We start from the raw sequence: 16,573 nt of genomic DNA on the forward strand, positions 1-16,573 counted from the left end.
AAGAACACACGTGGCCTTCCCCCTTGGGTCTAATTTTCTCATCTCCTATTAGGAGCAAAACAGGAAATATGGGAGCACTTGCTTCCCCTCATGATGTGCACACCCTGGACACTGCACACAGTAGTCTGTACCAACCTTACTCTAAACAGGGGGACGGACTTAAGGACTCCTATGCTGGAGACTCCACCTGCTATGGCAGTATCCTCTCATCAAGGTCTGCCTGGTTCTGAGAGTCTTCCCTTCAGCTTCTGACTTCTGAAGCAAGAGAGGAAACACTTGAAATAACTTTTTTAAAGGAATTAAGGCAGGCACTAAAGGGGCTAGGGATGAGCTCACTATAGAGTGCTGGTCTACAGCACACAGGGTTCTGAGTTCAGTCTCCAAGGAAAACATTTCTCAAATAGGAGTGTCTAGTTCCGACCACCTTGCCAGTCTCACCTCCTCAGAATGTGACCTGCTTTTTATTCCAAACAGGGGCTCCTACAGAGGAAGAGAACTGTTCCCCAGGGAGGCTGAGGTCATGTCCCTACTTAGAAAATGCCAGCTGACTTCATAGCCTGACCCAGGCTTTTGCCACATTTTTCCCAATGTCTTATGGCCTTTCCTGCCTTCTGCTCCTGCCTGACCCGCCTTATCTGTCCCACTTCAGATCCTGCCACCTCCTCTTGTTCACATGTGACATCAGCTTCCAACCCTGCCAGCATGCCAGTCCTCCCTGAAGTAGGCCACCCACTTGGCATGGTCATTTCCTTGCCCACATGTGTGTCCCTGAGCCTGCTGCATTTAGGATGCTTGGCCCTAGGCAAGGATCTTACTGGCTTCCATTAACAAGCCATGGCTGACATTCTACTTGGCACTTAGGAAAGGCCTAGCTCTGTGGGTCCTTCAGCTCCTCCCTTATCCATAGCCATGAGTGCATCTTGACCCAATTCTTGTTCCTTGGACCTAACCTGATTCATCTTTGTTACCTTTAACCACCGGTTCTCTTTACCCAGCATCCAGCCCTGGGATGAACGCCAAGCTGAGCCTCAGTTAATGTTTGTCGAATGACTGATTGGGTTTTTGTGGCCTCTGAGAAGTAAATGAAAGGCAGCCAGAGCCATGGGAGTAATTATCATGCTTAGAAGACATACGTCTTAGTTCCAGGCCAAGTCTTAGATCTGACTCCAGCCAGGTTGCTTTCTCTGCCCCCTCCTCTACCCACTCTGGAGCTGTACCCAGAGAAGAACTGCAGCAGAAGTCCAGGGCTTGTGCGTTTTTCTCCACATGTGTCCTGCTTGCCTGTGGCATAGCATGCTGATTCTTGTCCACAAAGAGGAAGTGCCAGTGTGTCCTCCTTGGTGACTCTGGCATACCCTTTCCACATGCTGCCCCAAGTCAAGCAACCGTGGAGCATGTGCAAGCTTGGGCAAAGGGTGGGGGCTGCAGGACAGTTGCCAGGGGCCTTCCCTGGACCATTACAGTGGGTAAATGGTTAACCCAAGGGAGGATTCTTCTTGGTACCTCCTCCTCTGCCAGATTTCACCTTCAATCACCGGCCCTTGTGTAAGGTCCCGGCAAGGTAAGCATCACCACAAGGGTTAGGTGCCCAGCTTCTCTTCTGCCCCAGCTTCTCAGAGGGCAAGAAGCCATGGGCTAGGAAAAGGTAAACCCACAGAAAAGGAAGGTTAGAGATGGATCCTGGTTGCATTAAATATGAGACATTTTGGATTGCCCATAGCAAAGACAGCAGGATGGGTCTCCAGCCTTGGCTGATTTTGTTGCTGCTTGATCTTCCTGTACGACCCCTGGCCTCAGGAACATGCAGGCCCCACTGCCTGAGACAATTTTAAGTTTGTTGACTGAATCCTCCAGCCATTCTCATAGCTGTTCCCTTCCCCATCCCTACATATGTCTTCTAATTGTGGCTAAGTAGCTTACAGTTCACCCCTCTGCATTTAATCAAGTTTGGGGAGGCTGGCCTTCCAGCTGCCTCACTTATTCAGGGTATCTTTTTCCATTCTCTACCCTCACCTCCCCATGCCTGTTATATTGGCACACCCCTGTGTCTCCAGACCCCACTATCCGGACCCACATGTCATCTCCACTTGATGTGTGACTGTGTGGTGTTGGCCTTAGGGTGGCTGGGGACTGTGAACCAAGCCTCTGAGGCCACACCTCCATGAAGCTTGAACTGGTCCTTAAAAGACTGAGAGCTTCTTTGTTTATTCATCCATAAGCCACTAAGAACTGACTTTAGGGATATCAGGCTAGCTCTGCGCATGTCTCCACAGCCTTCCCAAAGCAGCCCAGCATGCTGTCAAGCAGCTTTGGACATCAGGGGTCTAAATCCATAGAACCATGGAAGGGAATTCAAGGAGCTACCCCAAAGCCTGAGCCCATCCTTCCCTACCCACCACCAACAGGCAGAAATAGAGGAACTCAATCCTTGGAGACCGGGGAAGGAAGAGATGGAGATTGCTAGCTTTGGCTAATAACAAATCTAGATGTGCTGGACCTTGGAACACACCCCCGAGTACCCCCCTGCAAATATCAGTGGTCAAACCGGATTTGATATCTACTCAGTTTGATCTCAGCTCTTGTTGGACTCTTAGAAGGTCCTTGTATGATGCTCTTTAAAGAACTATTTTATATTTCCGATGCAGACACAGCCCTTGACGTAGCAGTCAAAAACAGCACCCCCGAGAGACACATGGCTGTGAAGTGCTTGGGTATGTAACTTCCTGTCTTTGCCTACACAGAAGGCTTGGTCCCACTGCTTTTTACTTCCCTCACATGGGTGTCTTCCCTCCCCCCAGAGCTCAGGCTTCAGAAAGCACTGGAGGTCAGCTAGGACAGGAGGTCTCTTCTGCAGGGGGCTGGGATGGTAGTGGCAGCCATCTTTCACCCAACAAGAGTTTCTTTGAGAGTGCCACTCCCTGCCCCCCACTCTGAAGATGCAAGTCAAATTTTGGGACTCTGCTGTGCAGAGCAGAGAGGTCACTGGGCTCTAATGCATTTACCATTGACTGCCCCTCTTGTAGTGCGTATTAGTGAGTAATTTGATTTGTACCTATTCATTTGCAGTCCCTGCAGGAGCCTGGAGCTGGCCCCTGGTATAATTGGTGCTGTCTCTATTTTTACATCATTAGATTAGCCCCGACTCCTGGCCACTTGTTGTCTGCGCTTGTCTGTCCATTTATACAACCTAATGTAACACAAAATTCATTACTGATCACATTACTTTCAACTCTGAAGCCAGCCTTGTGATAAACATTTGGTTAACCCCTTCCTAGCCACGCGAGGGCTGGCAGAACAAATGCACTTCTGCTCGACAGGCAAATCAATATCTTAATACACCAAAGTGGAATTGCATTTCTAGATTTGTTATCCCTCCTGGAGGAGCAAATGGAAAAGCTCATCCGAGCCAGCTGAATTGAATAATGAATAGGGCCCGGCACCAGCAGCCTGTCTGTGAGACCAGCACAAAGGCAGAGAGAGAGCCATGTCAGCCCAACCTGGGCTGCAGTCAGGGAGGGTGGCACCACGGCAGTTAAGTGAGACCCTCCTCTCCCACCCCACCCCCGTGCACCATGGCACCAGAGCACAGACCCTACAGTGCAGCTTGAGATCCTAACAGAGGCCACAGCGGCCTCATCCTGATACATCCCTTTTGTCAGACTTAGCATAGCTGACAGGGAATTGGGTCAGTTTCCTTAAAACTTTATTCACCAATGAAAAGGCTAGCAAACAATGGCCCTAACCTAAATGCCACCAAAAAGTTAAATTGACTCTCACAACCCACTGAGATGGACAGGTTCCTACCTGTGTTTGTGTAGACTGCCCTTCAGGTGAGTGCTGTCCCACCCACCCATGTGTGCCTGTTCGTGGTTCCAGTTGCTTGTGACTACTTAGACTTTAAAGGACCTCAACACAGCTTTGTTTTTAAATCTAGACATTTCTGCATGATCTGACCATATCCTCTCCCCAACTCCCGATTGTCTCTGGGTTGTACCCACAAGTCATTAACTCACAGGACAGTTTGTTTCAAAGGGGAAACAAAATACCTCCACTTATTAAGAAACGCTCATAAAGCCCGCACCATAATGATTCGGAATATCAGCATGGAGGAAATAGAATGGAACCCATTACCATGAAAGCCATAAATCCCCAAGTAAAAAGACGCCGTAAACTGAAGATGCTCGGGTGGGAAAGGAGGCAGGGGAAATAGCCATCCCAGCAGCCTTCTGTTTGGCTATGGGGAGGTCCTGAGTGGGAGTCTGGAAAGGAAGTTGCCTGAGGCTGTGGAAGGGAGCAGGGCCGTCTTCTGCAGACTCTGCTGCCCCTGCTGTTCTTCACTCTTAGGCTTCCCTTTCAGGACACCACCCTTTGCCTCATCTGCAGATGGATGCCTCCCTGCTGAGGGCAGAAAGAGCTGGGGAAGGGCAGGCACCCACTCACCGTGTAGTAGTCCTGAGGGACAGAGTGAGGGGTAGGAAGTGTATGAGGTAGCTTACTCACCCTGCTCTGGGCTCCAGGGCCAGGACCAGGATAGGGAGAGTCTCTTGTTCAGCCCCTCCAGAATTGCCCTTCTCAGTCAATATCTGTCATTAGTATTCCCTTAGCACAGTCTTATAGGACACCCAGATGTCCCAGATGAGCATCACTGAAGTAAGCTAGCCTTAGAGGGTCTGCCTCCTCAGGCCTAGGAAAGAGCCTCTCAAGAGGAATGGTGATAGCAACTTCCCCCACCACCAGCCCCAGTGGACACTTTCTTAGTCTCGGTCTCTGGTTTAGTCCTCTTAGGTGGGTATGGGGGTGGAGCAGGAAGGCCGTGTGAATCATGTACTAAAGCTGGCCCCAGCCTGTCCATTCTAGAGAGCAGATAAGAGCACATACCTGTAGTTCAAGCTACTCAAGAGGCCAAGGCGAGAGAATCCCATAAATGCAGCAGTTCAAGACCAGCCTTTTTAACACAGTGAGAGCCTGTGCCACAGGAAGGAAGAGAGGGAGGGAAGACAGAGAACGAAGGAAGAATAGAGACAGACAGACAGGGGGGTGGGGGGGGTGGAGTAGGCCTTTGCCCTCCGTTTAGGGCAGGCCAGTGGCAGGAAAGAGGGTGAGTCTTCTGGTGGAACAAGAACTGTGATTTCTTAGTCCTCATGGAAAAGGGGTAAGCCACATCTTAGAAACTCTTCCGCTGCATCGTAGAGAATTTAATTATGCTTGGACATTTGAATGAGAACCAGATGTGGCTCCAGCCCCCACCGGTCAATAGCATTTCTCCTGTGGTCTGCAGGCTCTGCTATCTCCGAAGGCTGGGGACCAGCTTGTGAAGTGCCCTGACTAGGAGCTTAAGACGATAGCTTTTCCAGCCCTATGTCCTCTAGGTCTGTGTGGAATGGGACACACGTGCCCAGCTCATAAGACTCTCCTAGCCCCTCTCTGGGGCCTGCATAAAGAGGTCGTGCCTAGCACTGGGTCTGGCATTCACCAACTCCAAAGAGATGTCTGCCATGCTGCACGACTCTGAGTCAGCCTTAAACGGCACCAGGACCTACTGCTAGAAAGAACATTTCTGCTCCCCCATGAGCTGTCTGCCCCAGATCCTTCAACCCACTGAAGTTGCCAGGCAGCTAAGGGGTACTCTCTGATGTAGGCCCCTAGCACCCTATCCCCTGACAGCCTTAAAAACCATAGCCCATGCATCGCCAGAGCACACCCTCCCCTCATGGTCTACAGGTACAAATGACGCGCCCAGGGTATTGAGCACTCTCTGATGGTACTAAGGGCAGAGTGATGTCCCTCTCATAACCCTCTTTTATCTCATGGCTCTCTGTAGGGAGCTCAGTCAGGACCAACTAAAACTTGGTTTTAGCCAATCACCAAACACCTCAGAGAGAAAGTGTGAGCTAGGTCAGCTCCACTTTTTCTGTCCCTTCATAGATTTCCATGACTGGATGGATTTGGCCTTGGTCAAGACTTAGCATTATTTTAATATAGTGGGTGCTGGGAGGGTCACCAAGTATTGAGTGATGTAGCATGTTGCTGGTCCTTCTGTCTTACCCTTGGAAGCTAAGACTTAGAGGTGGTTCTGATGGTGTGGATTTCCTGGGACTGGGGTACTGATGGCCCATACTTGATAGTTCAAGACTTTCACTGTCCGGGTGGGTGGGCTTCAGCCCCCAGATCGACCAGCGGTTCTCATGAGCAGACCCCACCCACCAACTTGCTGCTGCTCTTCAGCACTTCAAGGGCCTTGTAGGAGATGAGGGGCCATGCTGTAATCAGCCCTGCCTAGAGCTTGAGTGCCCTCCCCCCACACACACAAGGGTACACGTGTGCATGCACAAGCACATTTAGTCAGCTCTAGCAGAGAGGCTAGAGACCATGTGGCCATGGGACAGGACCCTCCAAGAGGTCTGCTCCTGAGAACCCCTTCTCTCCCAAGCTTCTCTCCTCCTCTTCACGCTCCTGCTTTTATTCTTCTACCTCTGATTTCCCATGTCCATGTCTCCTGTCACCATGTGCCCCTCTCACATAGACAGGCCCACCAGGGAGGGCTTCAGCTGTCTGGTCTTCCTCAGACCCCATGCGGTGGTGTTGGTTCCTGGCCTGTTGTTGAGAACCAAGTTCCCAGGGGCTCTGTGCTAGGTGTTTGGGCTGAAGGTAAAGCCCAGCTCTGCTGCTCCCTCCGTCTCCCTGAGTATGGCCCCTTCCTGGTACTGACCACCACTCGCAAGGCCTAAGTACATATGCAGAAGCATTTGAGTTCTTCTAGGCCTGGGTCTCAGTGGTGGCTGAGGCTCTTAGTCACCATGCATGGCCCTGTGGCCAAGGCTCCCTGAGCTGAAAACACCTGAGATCTGCCTTCACCACTGGCAGCTGGGGGCACAGGATAGGCCCTAGAAGAATAACCTCATTCCCTCATGGTGGTCTGTGTCCCTTTGTGTATCTAAATGGGGACAGAAGCTGAGCAGAGAGAAGGGCAAGTGTGGTCATGGGAGTCCGGAGGACTGACCTGTCCAGGAAGGAGACTTCTGTTGCCCCAGGCGGCTGCACTCTGAAAGCACTCAGGGCACCAGGCTGTGTGTGTAGTATAAGACACGAGAAGACTGGCGTCAGCCAGCCAGTGATCTGAGTTCAGACATAGGTGTTAAGCCCCAGAGATAAGAGCTGGCCAGAGCTAGCCCTGCTTTTCATCTCCAAACCAGGATTCCTGTGATCTGAATGGGTGGAGCCTTTTCAGCCTTAGCCTTGCAGCTTCTAGAAGGTGCCCCTGGCAAGGTCCCAGAGACCCTGCTGGAGGAGCGAGGGGACTCCAGTCTCTGTCTCTGCTAGCGTCCAGACCTTCCCAGGACAGAAAGCCCTTTGACTGCCGGCATCTTAGGGAAGGTGTAGAGGAGCCTGGCAGCCAGCCTTTGAGCTGGGAGGTACTAAATGCAAAAGAAAGCGGCACCACCCCCACTCAGGCTGCTTTCTTTAACTGCACTTTTACTCTCCTAAGGAAGGGCCCTGGGGGCTGAGGCTGGCTCCAGCCCAGAGCGTGGTCTCTGATGATCGTCACAGTCTCAGCAATCTCAGCCAACACCATCTATGTCCCCACTGAACAAGCCTCCTCAGCCACACTCAGGGAATGGCTCATACAGGCCCTGACCTGAATAAGACAAACAACCTCTCACCATGTCTGCCAGGTCCAGCCATCTCCCAGGTGACATCCGGCCCAGCTGCCCAGGTCTCAGCCCCAGGAAGCACTCAGGCCTGTCCTCTACCCCTGTATCGTCTGTCTTTGTCTCTCTGTCTTTGCTTCTGTGTGTGTGTGTGTGTCTGTTTCTTTCTGATTCCCTTCCCTCTGACTCCCTCCCCCTCTCTGTACTGTCTTGCCCAGTTAGTTCAAGCCCCAGTGTACAAGCTTCTTGCTAACAAAATGACTTGCTTGGGACAGACCCCATCTGAACCAATTTGCTGAACATTTAACTGTCCTGTGGTCATCTGGTCTTCTCATTATTTATCCCATCAAGGGAAAATGCTGGTCACTCTGACTTCTTATTGAGAGTACCCCCCTCCCCAATATCCCAACTCAACACATACCTGTCTCTCCACCCAAGAATCCTCAAGCAGAAAGGAACTGAAAGCGGTTTTATTTTTTACAGATCTTCCCTATGTCAGGCACTGGGCAAGCTAGAGCATTTGTCTGGCTTCTCTATCCATTCACTGCCCTGCGCTCCCACCAAGCCCACCCCAAGCAAGAAGGACTAGGAGGGAGATGCAGGAGAGAAATCAATGCCTGTCAGCAGGGTTGGGGATTTACTCTCCATCTGTGAGAGGGAAGGAAGAAATGAAAAGCTGGGAGCATGTATCTGCCTTCCGCCTCCCTGGGCCATTTCTTGATTAAAAAGAAGCAATCTTTGCCCAAGCTCCAATGGAGGCAGAGCTGGTAGGGGCCTGGGTGGCAGGGCCACCTGCTGGGGAGGAGGCTGGAGAGGGCCCCTGAAGTCCTGGGGATAATCACAGTGACTAATTCGATTGCAACAATAATAGTAGCTCACATTTGCTGACTGGAAGCTTTAAGCACTTCGTGATGGGCTCCCCATGCATTATTTAATTTCATTCCTACAGCTAGGCTATGAAACAGACATTGTTATCCTCGTGCTCAGGAACCCAAGGCACCTGCCCAAAGTCACCCAGGAAGCAGGTGGCCAGAGCCTGTGCTCTTAGCAGCTTGCCTAGACTGCTTGCCCCATCCTGAGTTGATCAGCCTACCTACTGGTCTTCTCAGGCTGAAATTCTGAGTCAAACAGTTAGGGAAAGCTTACCCACCCACCCCCCTTCACCACAGGAAGTGGCCAGCGCCTCAGCAGGGGCAGACTCCTCCTCCCACCAGGTCTAATCCTAGGCCTACTGAGCTGCATGGGTGGTTAGTTTAGGAGTAGGATATGCTGCTACAGCCAGGACCTAATAAAATGCTCTGCTAATCCCTTTAATGAGCAGCATCGTGGCACTCATGCACACAGCAAGGTTGGCTGGGGCAGGCTGTAGAAGTAACGTATTAGTGGTGGCAGAAGTCCCAGGGCTGTCCCAAAACTGAGCCTGGGCCCCAGGTACCCTCTTCCAAACACACATAGCATTACCTTGGCAGGTCCCTGGGGGTCCTTCTGGAAACTTGGGATCTCCACAGTGTTGTACTGCCCTGGAACCCTCTGATGGTCTCAGACTAGACAGACCTGAAACTACTCAGTCCAAAGCAGAATTCACTTTGACCTTCTGCTGAACCTTCTAAGGCCTCCACAGCGGTCCCAGGTCTCACTTAAGGCCTGGTGTCCTCAGTGTCTCCCTTCCCCAGAGAATGGAGAACCAGACCTCATGCTTAATACAGTAGTTGATCCATGAAGTCATGCCATCACCACCGGACACCCACTCCCACCCAGAGCTCCCAAGAGCTATGCACGGCAACTCATGCTTGACCAAGGAGCTGTCCCCACTGTAGGATGGGGAACAGGGGCCGCCGTGCCTATCTCCTCATAGATGGACTCTGGCTCTTCTTCTTGTTCCTCCCACATGTTCCCAAGTAACCAGAGTCGTCCTGAGAGGCTCGCCACCTCTCTTTGTTCCCTCATATGCCTTAGGAGTTTGACAGGCCCAGTGTGGAATGGGGGTAACATGCAGACAAAGCCTCCTCTGCTTCAGGCTTACTTCATGAAAGCGGAGGTCTCACCCTTCTCATTGCTGGCCCTGCTGTCCTCTCCTGTCCCCTGTGGCCTACTCATCCTAGCCTGTGCCACTAGGGATCAGCTATGGTGACATACCTGTCGTCTAGTAAGACCAGTATGGAGTGGGGGACATGGGTGGTAGTAGGCCTGCCCTCCGACCAGTTCTCCCTCAGGTGAGCCCAGGGTCTGTGGCTTCCTCTTTGTCCTTGGTGTTGCTGTCTGCCTTCCAGGGTCACCAAGGCCCTGGAGAATATGAGGGCACAACCTGAGTCTGAGTACTTGCTTGAGGTTCCTCCTTATGTGCTGCCCTGTTGTGGGGAGGGTTGGGAGGTGGGTGTAGGAGAACAAGCTTTCTTAAAGCAACTGCCCCACGGGCCAGACTCCATGTTGCTGGGAGAACCTCCCTGGTTGACTGGCCCTAGCTTGTTCTACTAGGCTTCATCTGGAATCTGTTTTACTACAGTAAAACTACTGAGAATTAGGGATGGTGGGGAAGGTGGGGTGTGGGGCAAAGTTGAACCAAATCAGGCTACCACTTTAAAATGCCCTGGGTTCCCTCAGAAAACTCATCAGCCTGCCTCCTTCCTCTTCCTCTTCCTCTCCCAGCCATCCACCTGCATGGGGTCCCGTCTGTCACTGCATGGGCCATAGGTCCCTGTGTGTCCCCCTCTAGACACTGTTGTTTTATGCTTACTGTGTGACTCCTCTTCCCTACTCCCATACTGAAAGATTCGCCACACTTCTACCTCTGGGCCTGCCCCTCCATGACCGGTCAGTGTCCCGATGCCTCTCATGCATGTCAGTGTCCTGGACAGCAGAGCGTCGCTGCAAGACCACCCTTTGCCCGTGTGTCACTCCTGCACCCCCCTCCACCTTCTCCTGCTTGTGGAGATCCGTGTACTTCTGGATCGTTGTCCATATCTCTCAAAGAAAAAAAAGAAAAAGATTCCTCAATGCTTTTCTTTTCAAAAGGGAAAAAAAAAGGAAAAAAAAAACAATGCCAACAGCCCAGCGTGCGTGAACAGCCCAACAGTAACAAAGCGTGCGTTCGCGATGGAGGAAGGTAAGGCCACGTGGTTCCACTCGCCGCTTGCTCCAGGGCTGGGGGGTGACTCAAAGATGGGGTCCCATGTGCATCCACCCCTCCTCCATGTTCACGTCCCCCACACTTTCACTCTTGTGTCTTTGGAGGAACAGAAAAAGATTGAGTTTGATAGGAGTCATGTAGTAAAGCACTAAACAGACAGTCCCAGGACCAGCCAAGCCCCTGGTCCTCTCACTGACTAGTTCATGCTGGAGAAAGGTCCCTTGTCTCCCACTACATCATTCATTCATTCATTCCAAATTATTTTTCAGGGCAAGCTACTTTTTAAGCCTGGGGATTGTGACTGAAAAAGCAGAGATGAGGCACACGTCCCCACCAGGGCCTGTCTCCTGAGGGATAATGGACTTGGAAGCATCTAAGGAGCGTAACTAGGAGTCAAAATGAGGGGTTCTGCAGTGGACCCCAGGGTTCGCAGAAGAGCGGACACTCACGGAAAGCTCAGGCAGATAAGCAGGCAGGTTGGGGCCCAGTGGCCAAAAGCTGTCCATAGCAAGCTCCTCATTCAAACAGGAAACACCAGTGAGGCCAGACAGGGTGGCAGGCTGTGATCAGCAGTTCGGTGATGCCAGGGAATTTATACCTGGGGACCATAAGGAGTGAATGAATGTCATTAGAGGAATAACAAGAGGAGGTTTGTGGTGTCCTGGCTCTGAGTGAGAATATGGAGATGTTGGGACCCAGTAGCCAGTTCAGACTAACCAGAGCAATGTTTGAAGGAGACAGCAAAATCTCAGGTATCCTGAGATGTGGGGGCACTGAACAATCCTGTCCCACCCCATCTCTCTCAGACCTAAGCACAAAGAGCAAGCATGGGCCTTGGCAACTGTCACCTGATGGGTGGGGTGCGTCCACTCAGACTCATGTGGCGGGGTCACCAAGATGGCTGGGGATATTGCTGGGGCCTATGCAGAGGAACATGGGGTGCGGAGCTTGGGCCTGGGCTGTGGATTCCTTAGCGTCCTTGGCAGTGTGGACATGTTGCATTTTGTATCAAAACTGTGGGCTCTACCTCTGCTCAGCAAAGGAGCCCCTCTCCCTTCCTGACAGCCTCTCCTGCTCCTTTACCTTGGGCGGTCTTCCTTGGGCCTGGATCCATCCCATCTGTATCCCTCAGGAGGCCCTGCTTTTCTTGCTACTGCCTGCTCCTCTCCTGCCCTTCTAGCCTGCTGTCAGCGCCCCCTAGTGCTAGGATGGCTGCGAGGGAGGGCATGGCCTCTGAAAGCCACTCCGGTCCTTGGGTCTCTGGGACATTCCTGGGCTTGCTTGTGGGAAAAGGAGGAGAGAAAAGGGACTCTCTTGGAGGTTCCTCCTGAGAAGCCCGTTCTGCTCACTGATGCTCAGGGCCTCCCTTTGCTCTCTAGCCCTTTCCCTCAAGTGGAACAATGATCCTGTCTGCAGATGACGGTGGACCTGAAACCAAGCTGGAGGAAAAGATCTGAGCAGCCGCCTGCCTCATCGTTCTGTCCACACACAGTTATCCATGGCTTTCCCAGGGCCAAGGCCCTGCAGGAAGCCAGTGTCTCTTGGGGTTCAGGCCCCACAGCCAGTCCCTCAGTCTGTATCCATGGTCCTTCTCCTCCTCACACCACTCAACCTGCTGTTGAGAGTCTGTATATAGTACTGTGTGCTCATCTAGCCTGGCTCAGCCCAGATGTGACTGACATTTCCTACCCCACTCCGTGGCTGCCGCCACCACCGCCACTGCTGCTGCTGCTGCTGCTGCTGCTGCTGCTGCTGCTGCTGGGCAGCCCAGCTTGGGCTATAGTGTGGCCACCAGAGGTGGGAGTCGCTGGCTGGCGATGCCCGGCCAGCCTGGTGGAGGCCATGACCCTCACTCCCTAACCAAAGCCAGCTGTGCCGCATGTGTTTGGCAGCAGGGGCCTGGAGCTGGAGACTGAGCTCAGAGCCAGGCCAGATGAGTGTATTGCTGGATGTACCTTGATGTTTCGAGTAACTTCTTTAAGGTCCTATGTTCCCGAGATAGGCAAGAAAAGCCTATAAAACACAGACAGGCAGACCGCAGAGGAAGAAACTAAGCCATAGGGCACATCTGAGTTTGGAGAAGATGCCAGAAGTGGTCTGTGCATGTGCTTGCCCACTTCTTAGAGCTAACAGCTAAAAGCAAAGAGGGAACAGGAATTGACCCCCCCCCCTTAGAAAACCAGTGAAGGGATCCAGCAAGCAGGGACTCCTATTCCCAGCCCTCTGCCTGCCCCAGTTGGTTGAAGAGCTGACGAGTCAGTTAAGGCTATCATAGCTAAACAGGTCTTTCTGTCATATCTAAAATAGCGGTGTGGAGGCACAGGGACCAGGGCAGCAGGCCTTGTTACTCTACAGATCAACTCAGCATATTCATTCTCTGTGTCCCCAGGAAAGTTGACTGGGGTGGGGTGGGGCTAAGGGGAAATATTGAGGCAAGTAGGGGACCCTCTCTTCAGTGGAATAGGCTCCCACAGACACAGGATCCCATTACACGGGGAAGCCATACACATTCTACAAGGCACGAGCTCAACCTAGCTAGCAGGTAGGATTTGTGGTGAGAGTAAGGGTGCTGTGGAGGTGAGCTGGGAGGACTCCAGGGATGTCAGCTGCAAGAGCATTAGGACAGACGAGGCAGGCAGGCTGTGTCTCCCCTCTGTCCTGGCTTCTGCCCACCTACTGATCCTAGAGAGCACGCACTAAGGAATTGAGGCAGAATGCTACGGTGGAGTGTGTGAGCAGGTGCTAGCCTGCACCCCATGAGAAGCAGTGCCATCACACAGGGCATTGTGCTTCTGGCCTGAAGGCTTCTTCTCCCCTGACTGAACCCTCGTGTGACCTGAGCTGCCACTTGGTACATATGGAGAGCAGATAGGGGATGAGCCTCCTACGAAAGAGTATGAATGGACCCACAATGGGGCCTCATGGTGAGCTGCCAAGTCCAGGGTGTGCCCCCATCTCCAGCCGACTCTGACCAAACCTGGCCCTCTCCTCTGTTTTGCAGAACTTCAGCGAGAGGGAAGCATCGAGACTCTGAGTAACAGCTCAGGCTCCACCAGTGGCAGCATCCCAAGAAACTTTGATGGCTACCGATCTCCGCTCCCGACCAACGAGAGCCAGCCGCTCAGCCTCTTCCCCACTGGCTTCCCATAGACACCAGCCACCTGCTTCTGACTGGCTGGCCTGCTCACCCCCTAGAGGGACTGACAGGGGTGGAGAGAAATGCCCCTATCTCCCTACACCCCCACCCCCATAAACCTCTGGTCCCACCCTTTTCAGTCTCCTCAACCCCACCTTCCCGGAGCTTAGTGACAGCAGCCGCTCATCCCTAACTGGACTGAAGACACCTTCGGAACACCTCAGTACACCCTGACTTCTCCCACTCCTGTCAGTGGGGGCTGTGGCCTGAAGAGACTGCAGAACTCAGTCCCTTCTCTCTTTGCACATAATGTCCTGCATTGGATCCGCTTTTGTATTTTCTAACTACCCACAGGGGACTGGAACAGTGGCCAGATCTTAGGGCCTTGGGTAGGGAAGAGTTGAAAGGTCCAGCCAGGCATTTTGGTGGACATCAGCCCTAGCCCAGTTGAGGCTGTGATGCACACTGCCCCCAGGTATCAGTTCTTTCTAAAAAAGGGGTTAACTGAGGCCTAGAGTGATAGGGAAAAAGGAAAGACCTCCCCTTGCCCCTGCTTCCCTGTTGGCTCATGGGGAGATTTGTCTGTCTTATCTTTAAACCCTTGTACCCTGGTCCTGTGCTGTTCAGTGAAGGAAACTGAAGTTACTGAGGCCGTGTCAGAAGTGCACGTCTTGTCCAATAAATCTTGCTGCAATTGGTGTTCATTCCTGAGTTGCTCGGGTCAGGGTCCTATCCAAACACTGAGCAAAGTCCTGTAGGTCTGACCGTGGGCACCCGCTCCCAACACCCACACCTCCATTATATACAAGTGTCGGAGGAATCCGTCTTGGGAAGAAAAGGGAGGGAAATCTTCCCACTGGAATTTAGGTGTTACTTCACTGAAGTCAAATCTCTAAGATTCTTGCTTGTTACCAGAGCCTCTGACTTCTGGAGGGGCCAAGCTTGAAACTCCTTTTAAGTCCTGACCCTGCTATGTGAAGGGAGCTTGACCTTGCCTGTGGCCCTGTCTTGGGAGCCTCTCATGCTCAGAAGACAGAGAGCCTATTGACTAAAGTTGAGTAACTTCTGAAAGTTGGAACACCTCTGATAGCATTTCTTGGGTTTGGTTTGGTTCTGCTTCTGAGACTGGGTTTCGGGTAGTTCAGGCTAACCTCTTAACTCACTATGTAGCCAAGGATAACCCTGAACTCCTGATCTCGCTACCTCCTGTGCTGGCATCATCCCTCGAGGGCTGACACTTGAGGAATATGTCACCATGTGCCTAAATTCTTGCTTTTCTCCCCTCCCTCCTCTTGTGGAGCTGAGAGGTGACAGAGACAGCTGATAACAGAAAAGCATGGTGCTCAGGGAAGAGGCTAATGCGGTTCTGGCCCCTCCTCCTTCACCCGCACCTCCCAGAGACCCCAGAGAAGTTATACAAGGACTGAGGGAGACAGGCTGAGCCAAGTGTGCCTTAAGGTGGGGTTTTTAATGGAAGGGTTAAGTTCCCAGACAAGCAGTCTTCCCACCCAACAACCGTTGTCTGCTCAGAGCTGGGCCAGCGTCTGGGCCCCTGTCCTCTCCATAGCCCACATCCAACCCCCAGTACCTGAAGAGAAATTTAATATTTAGACTCCTTCACCAGATCAATCGAGCATATGGGGAACCGAACTGAATCGCACACACTCTGCTCCTGCCTGGGCTCCTGGGAGCTGAGAAACCCTGTATCAGAAGAAAGCTTGGGAGATGGCAGGAATGGCAACACAAGGCCTAGGCCCAGCAAGCTGGGACTCCACAGGAGAGCAGCTTTTCCCCATTTGGGCAGCAGTCAACATAGATCTGTCTGGCACAGCCCCCATCCCCAGCTGGAGTAGCATTTTGGTCAACAGAGGACAGAAGGAGGGTGCCACAGGCTGCTTTGTGCACACAGCTGGTGGCTTGGCTGACCAGGGATGGTACAGAAGCTGTAGAAAGCATGACCTCTGCACCCACCCTTGAGCACAGAGATGGGACAAAGACATGGCTGCCAGGGTCTCTCTCAGCCCTGCAGGGGACCTACCGACCCCAGCCCAGCCCTTCCTTTACAGTGGGGAGAAAACAGATGTGGCCTCCTCCAGTCAGGGAAAGTAGTGGGTGTAGTGCTGGACTTGGCTGGTGAGCACGCAGGACAATCTGCTTATTCATCTGCTTGTAGTCAGGGCAATTCTAAGTAAATGGGGGAAGGGTGAGGATCAGAGAGCTTAGATAAGCCGGCCCCATAGCGGCTGGCTGCCGGTTGGAGTTCAGGTTATCTGAAAGGCCCTGGGCCTGGCCTCCAGCTAATTGGGAAGGTTAGGGACCCAGCCATAGTCTGTAATCAGCTGAAGGTGAGAGCTAGACCAGGGACCTTACTGCCACTAGCCCTAGAGGGGCCGCCTCTTACCCTCTACAGATAACATCCGAAACAACCTCAGCCTCCCCCCTCTACCCTCAGACCTCATGATACCATCACTCAGAAAGCCATCAGAACATGAATCTAATTGTGACTGAGCCAGGTGACCTTGAGGAAGGCAAGTGACCTCCTAATTCTCACAGTACTACCTACTTATTGGGCTCCCTTTCAATCTGGATGGAAGAAAATACCTTCATCATCTGCAAAGAGGCTGCTGGGAACTGGCCACCGCACTGTCTGGTGGGAGTGAT

General features: G+C 52.4%; 1 protein-coding gene and 1 long non-coding RNA gene across 25 annotated transcripts in view; one reads left to right on the plus strand and one right to left on the minus strand.

Annotated features, from left to right (window-relative positions):
* The window catches only part of LOC148003021 (uncharacterized), a 6,737-nt gene extending 1,989 nt beyond the window's left edge, over positions 1–4,748 (minus strand). The window contains exon 1 of the long non-coding RNA XR_015631898.1: positions 4,501–4,748. This is a non-coding gene — a long non-coding RNA (uncharacterized LOC148003021). The remainder of the gene's footprint in view (positions 1–4,500) is intronic.
* Bcas3 (BCAS3, microtubule associated cell migration factor) overlaps positions 1–14,616 on the plus strand; it is a 459,006-nt gene extending 444,390 nt beyond the window's left edge. For 6 of the 24 annotated variants that reach the window (XM_087573462.1, XM_087573463.1, XM_087573461.1 and 3 more), the window contains one exon: positions 13,778–14,616. In XM_087573462.1, coding sequence (XP_087429588.1) covers positions 13,778–13,926 — 149 coding nt within the window. In that variant the 3' untranslated portion in view covers positions 13,927–14,616. Of the gene's footprint in view, positions 1–2,645; positions 2,712–10,418; positions 10,753–13,777 lie in introns of all 24 variants that reach the window. The other 18 variants (XM_087573456.1, XM_087573450.1, XM_087573454.1 and 15 more) reach the window with 4 other exon arrangements.
* Positions 14,617–16,573: the final 1,957 nt, after the last annotated feature.

The sequence above is a fragment of the Rattus norvegicus genome, chromosome 10 (assembly GCF_021556685.1).
Source record: "Rattus norvegicus strain SHRSP/BbbUtx chromosome 10, alternate assembly SHRSP_T2T, whole genome shotgun sequence".
Classification (NCBI taxonomy): Eukaryota; Metazoa; Chordata; class Mammalia; order Rodentia; family Muridae; genus Rattus; species Rattus norvegicus.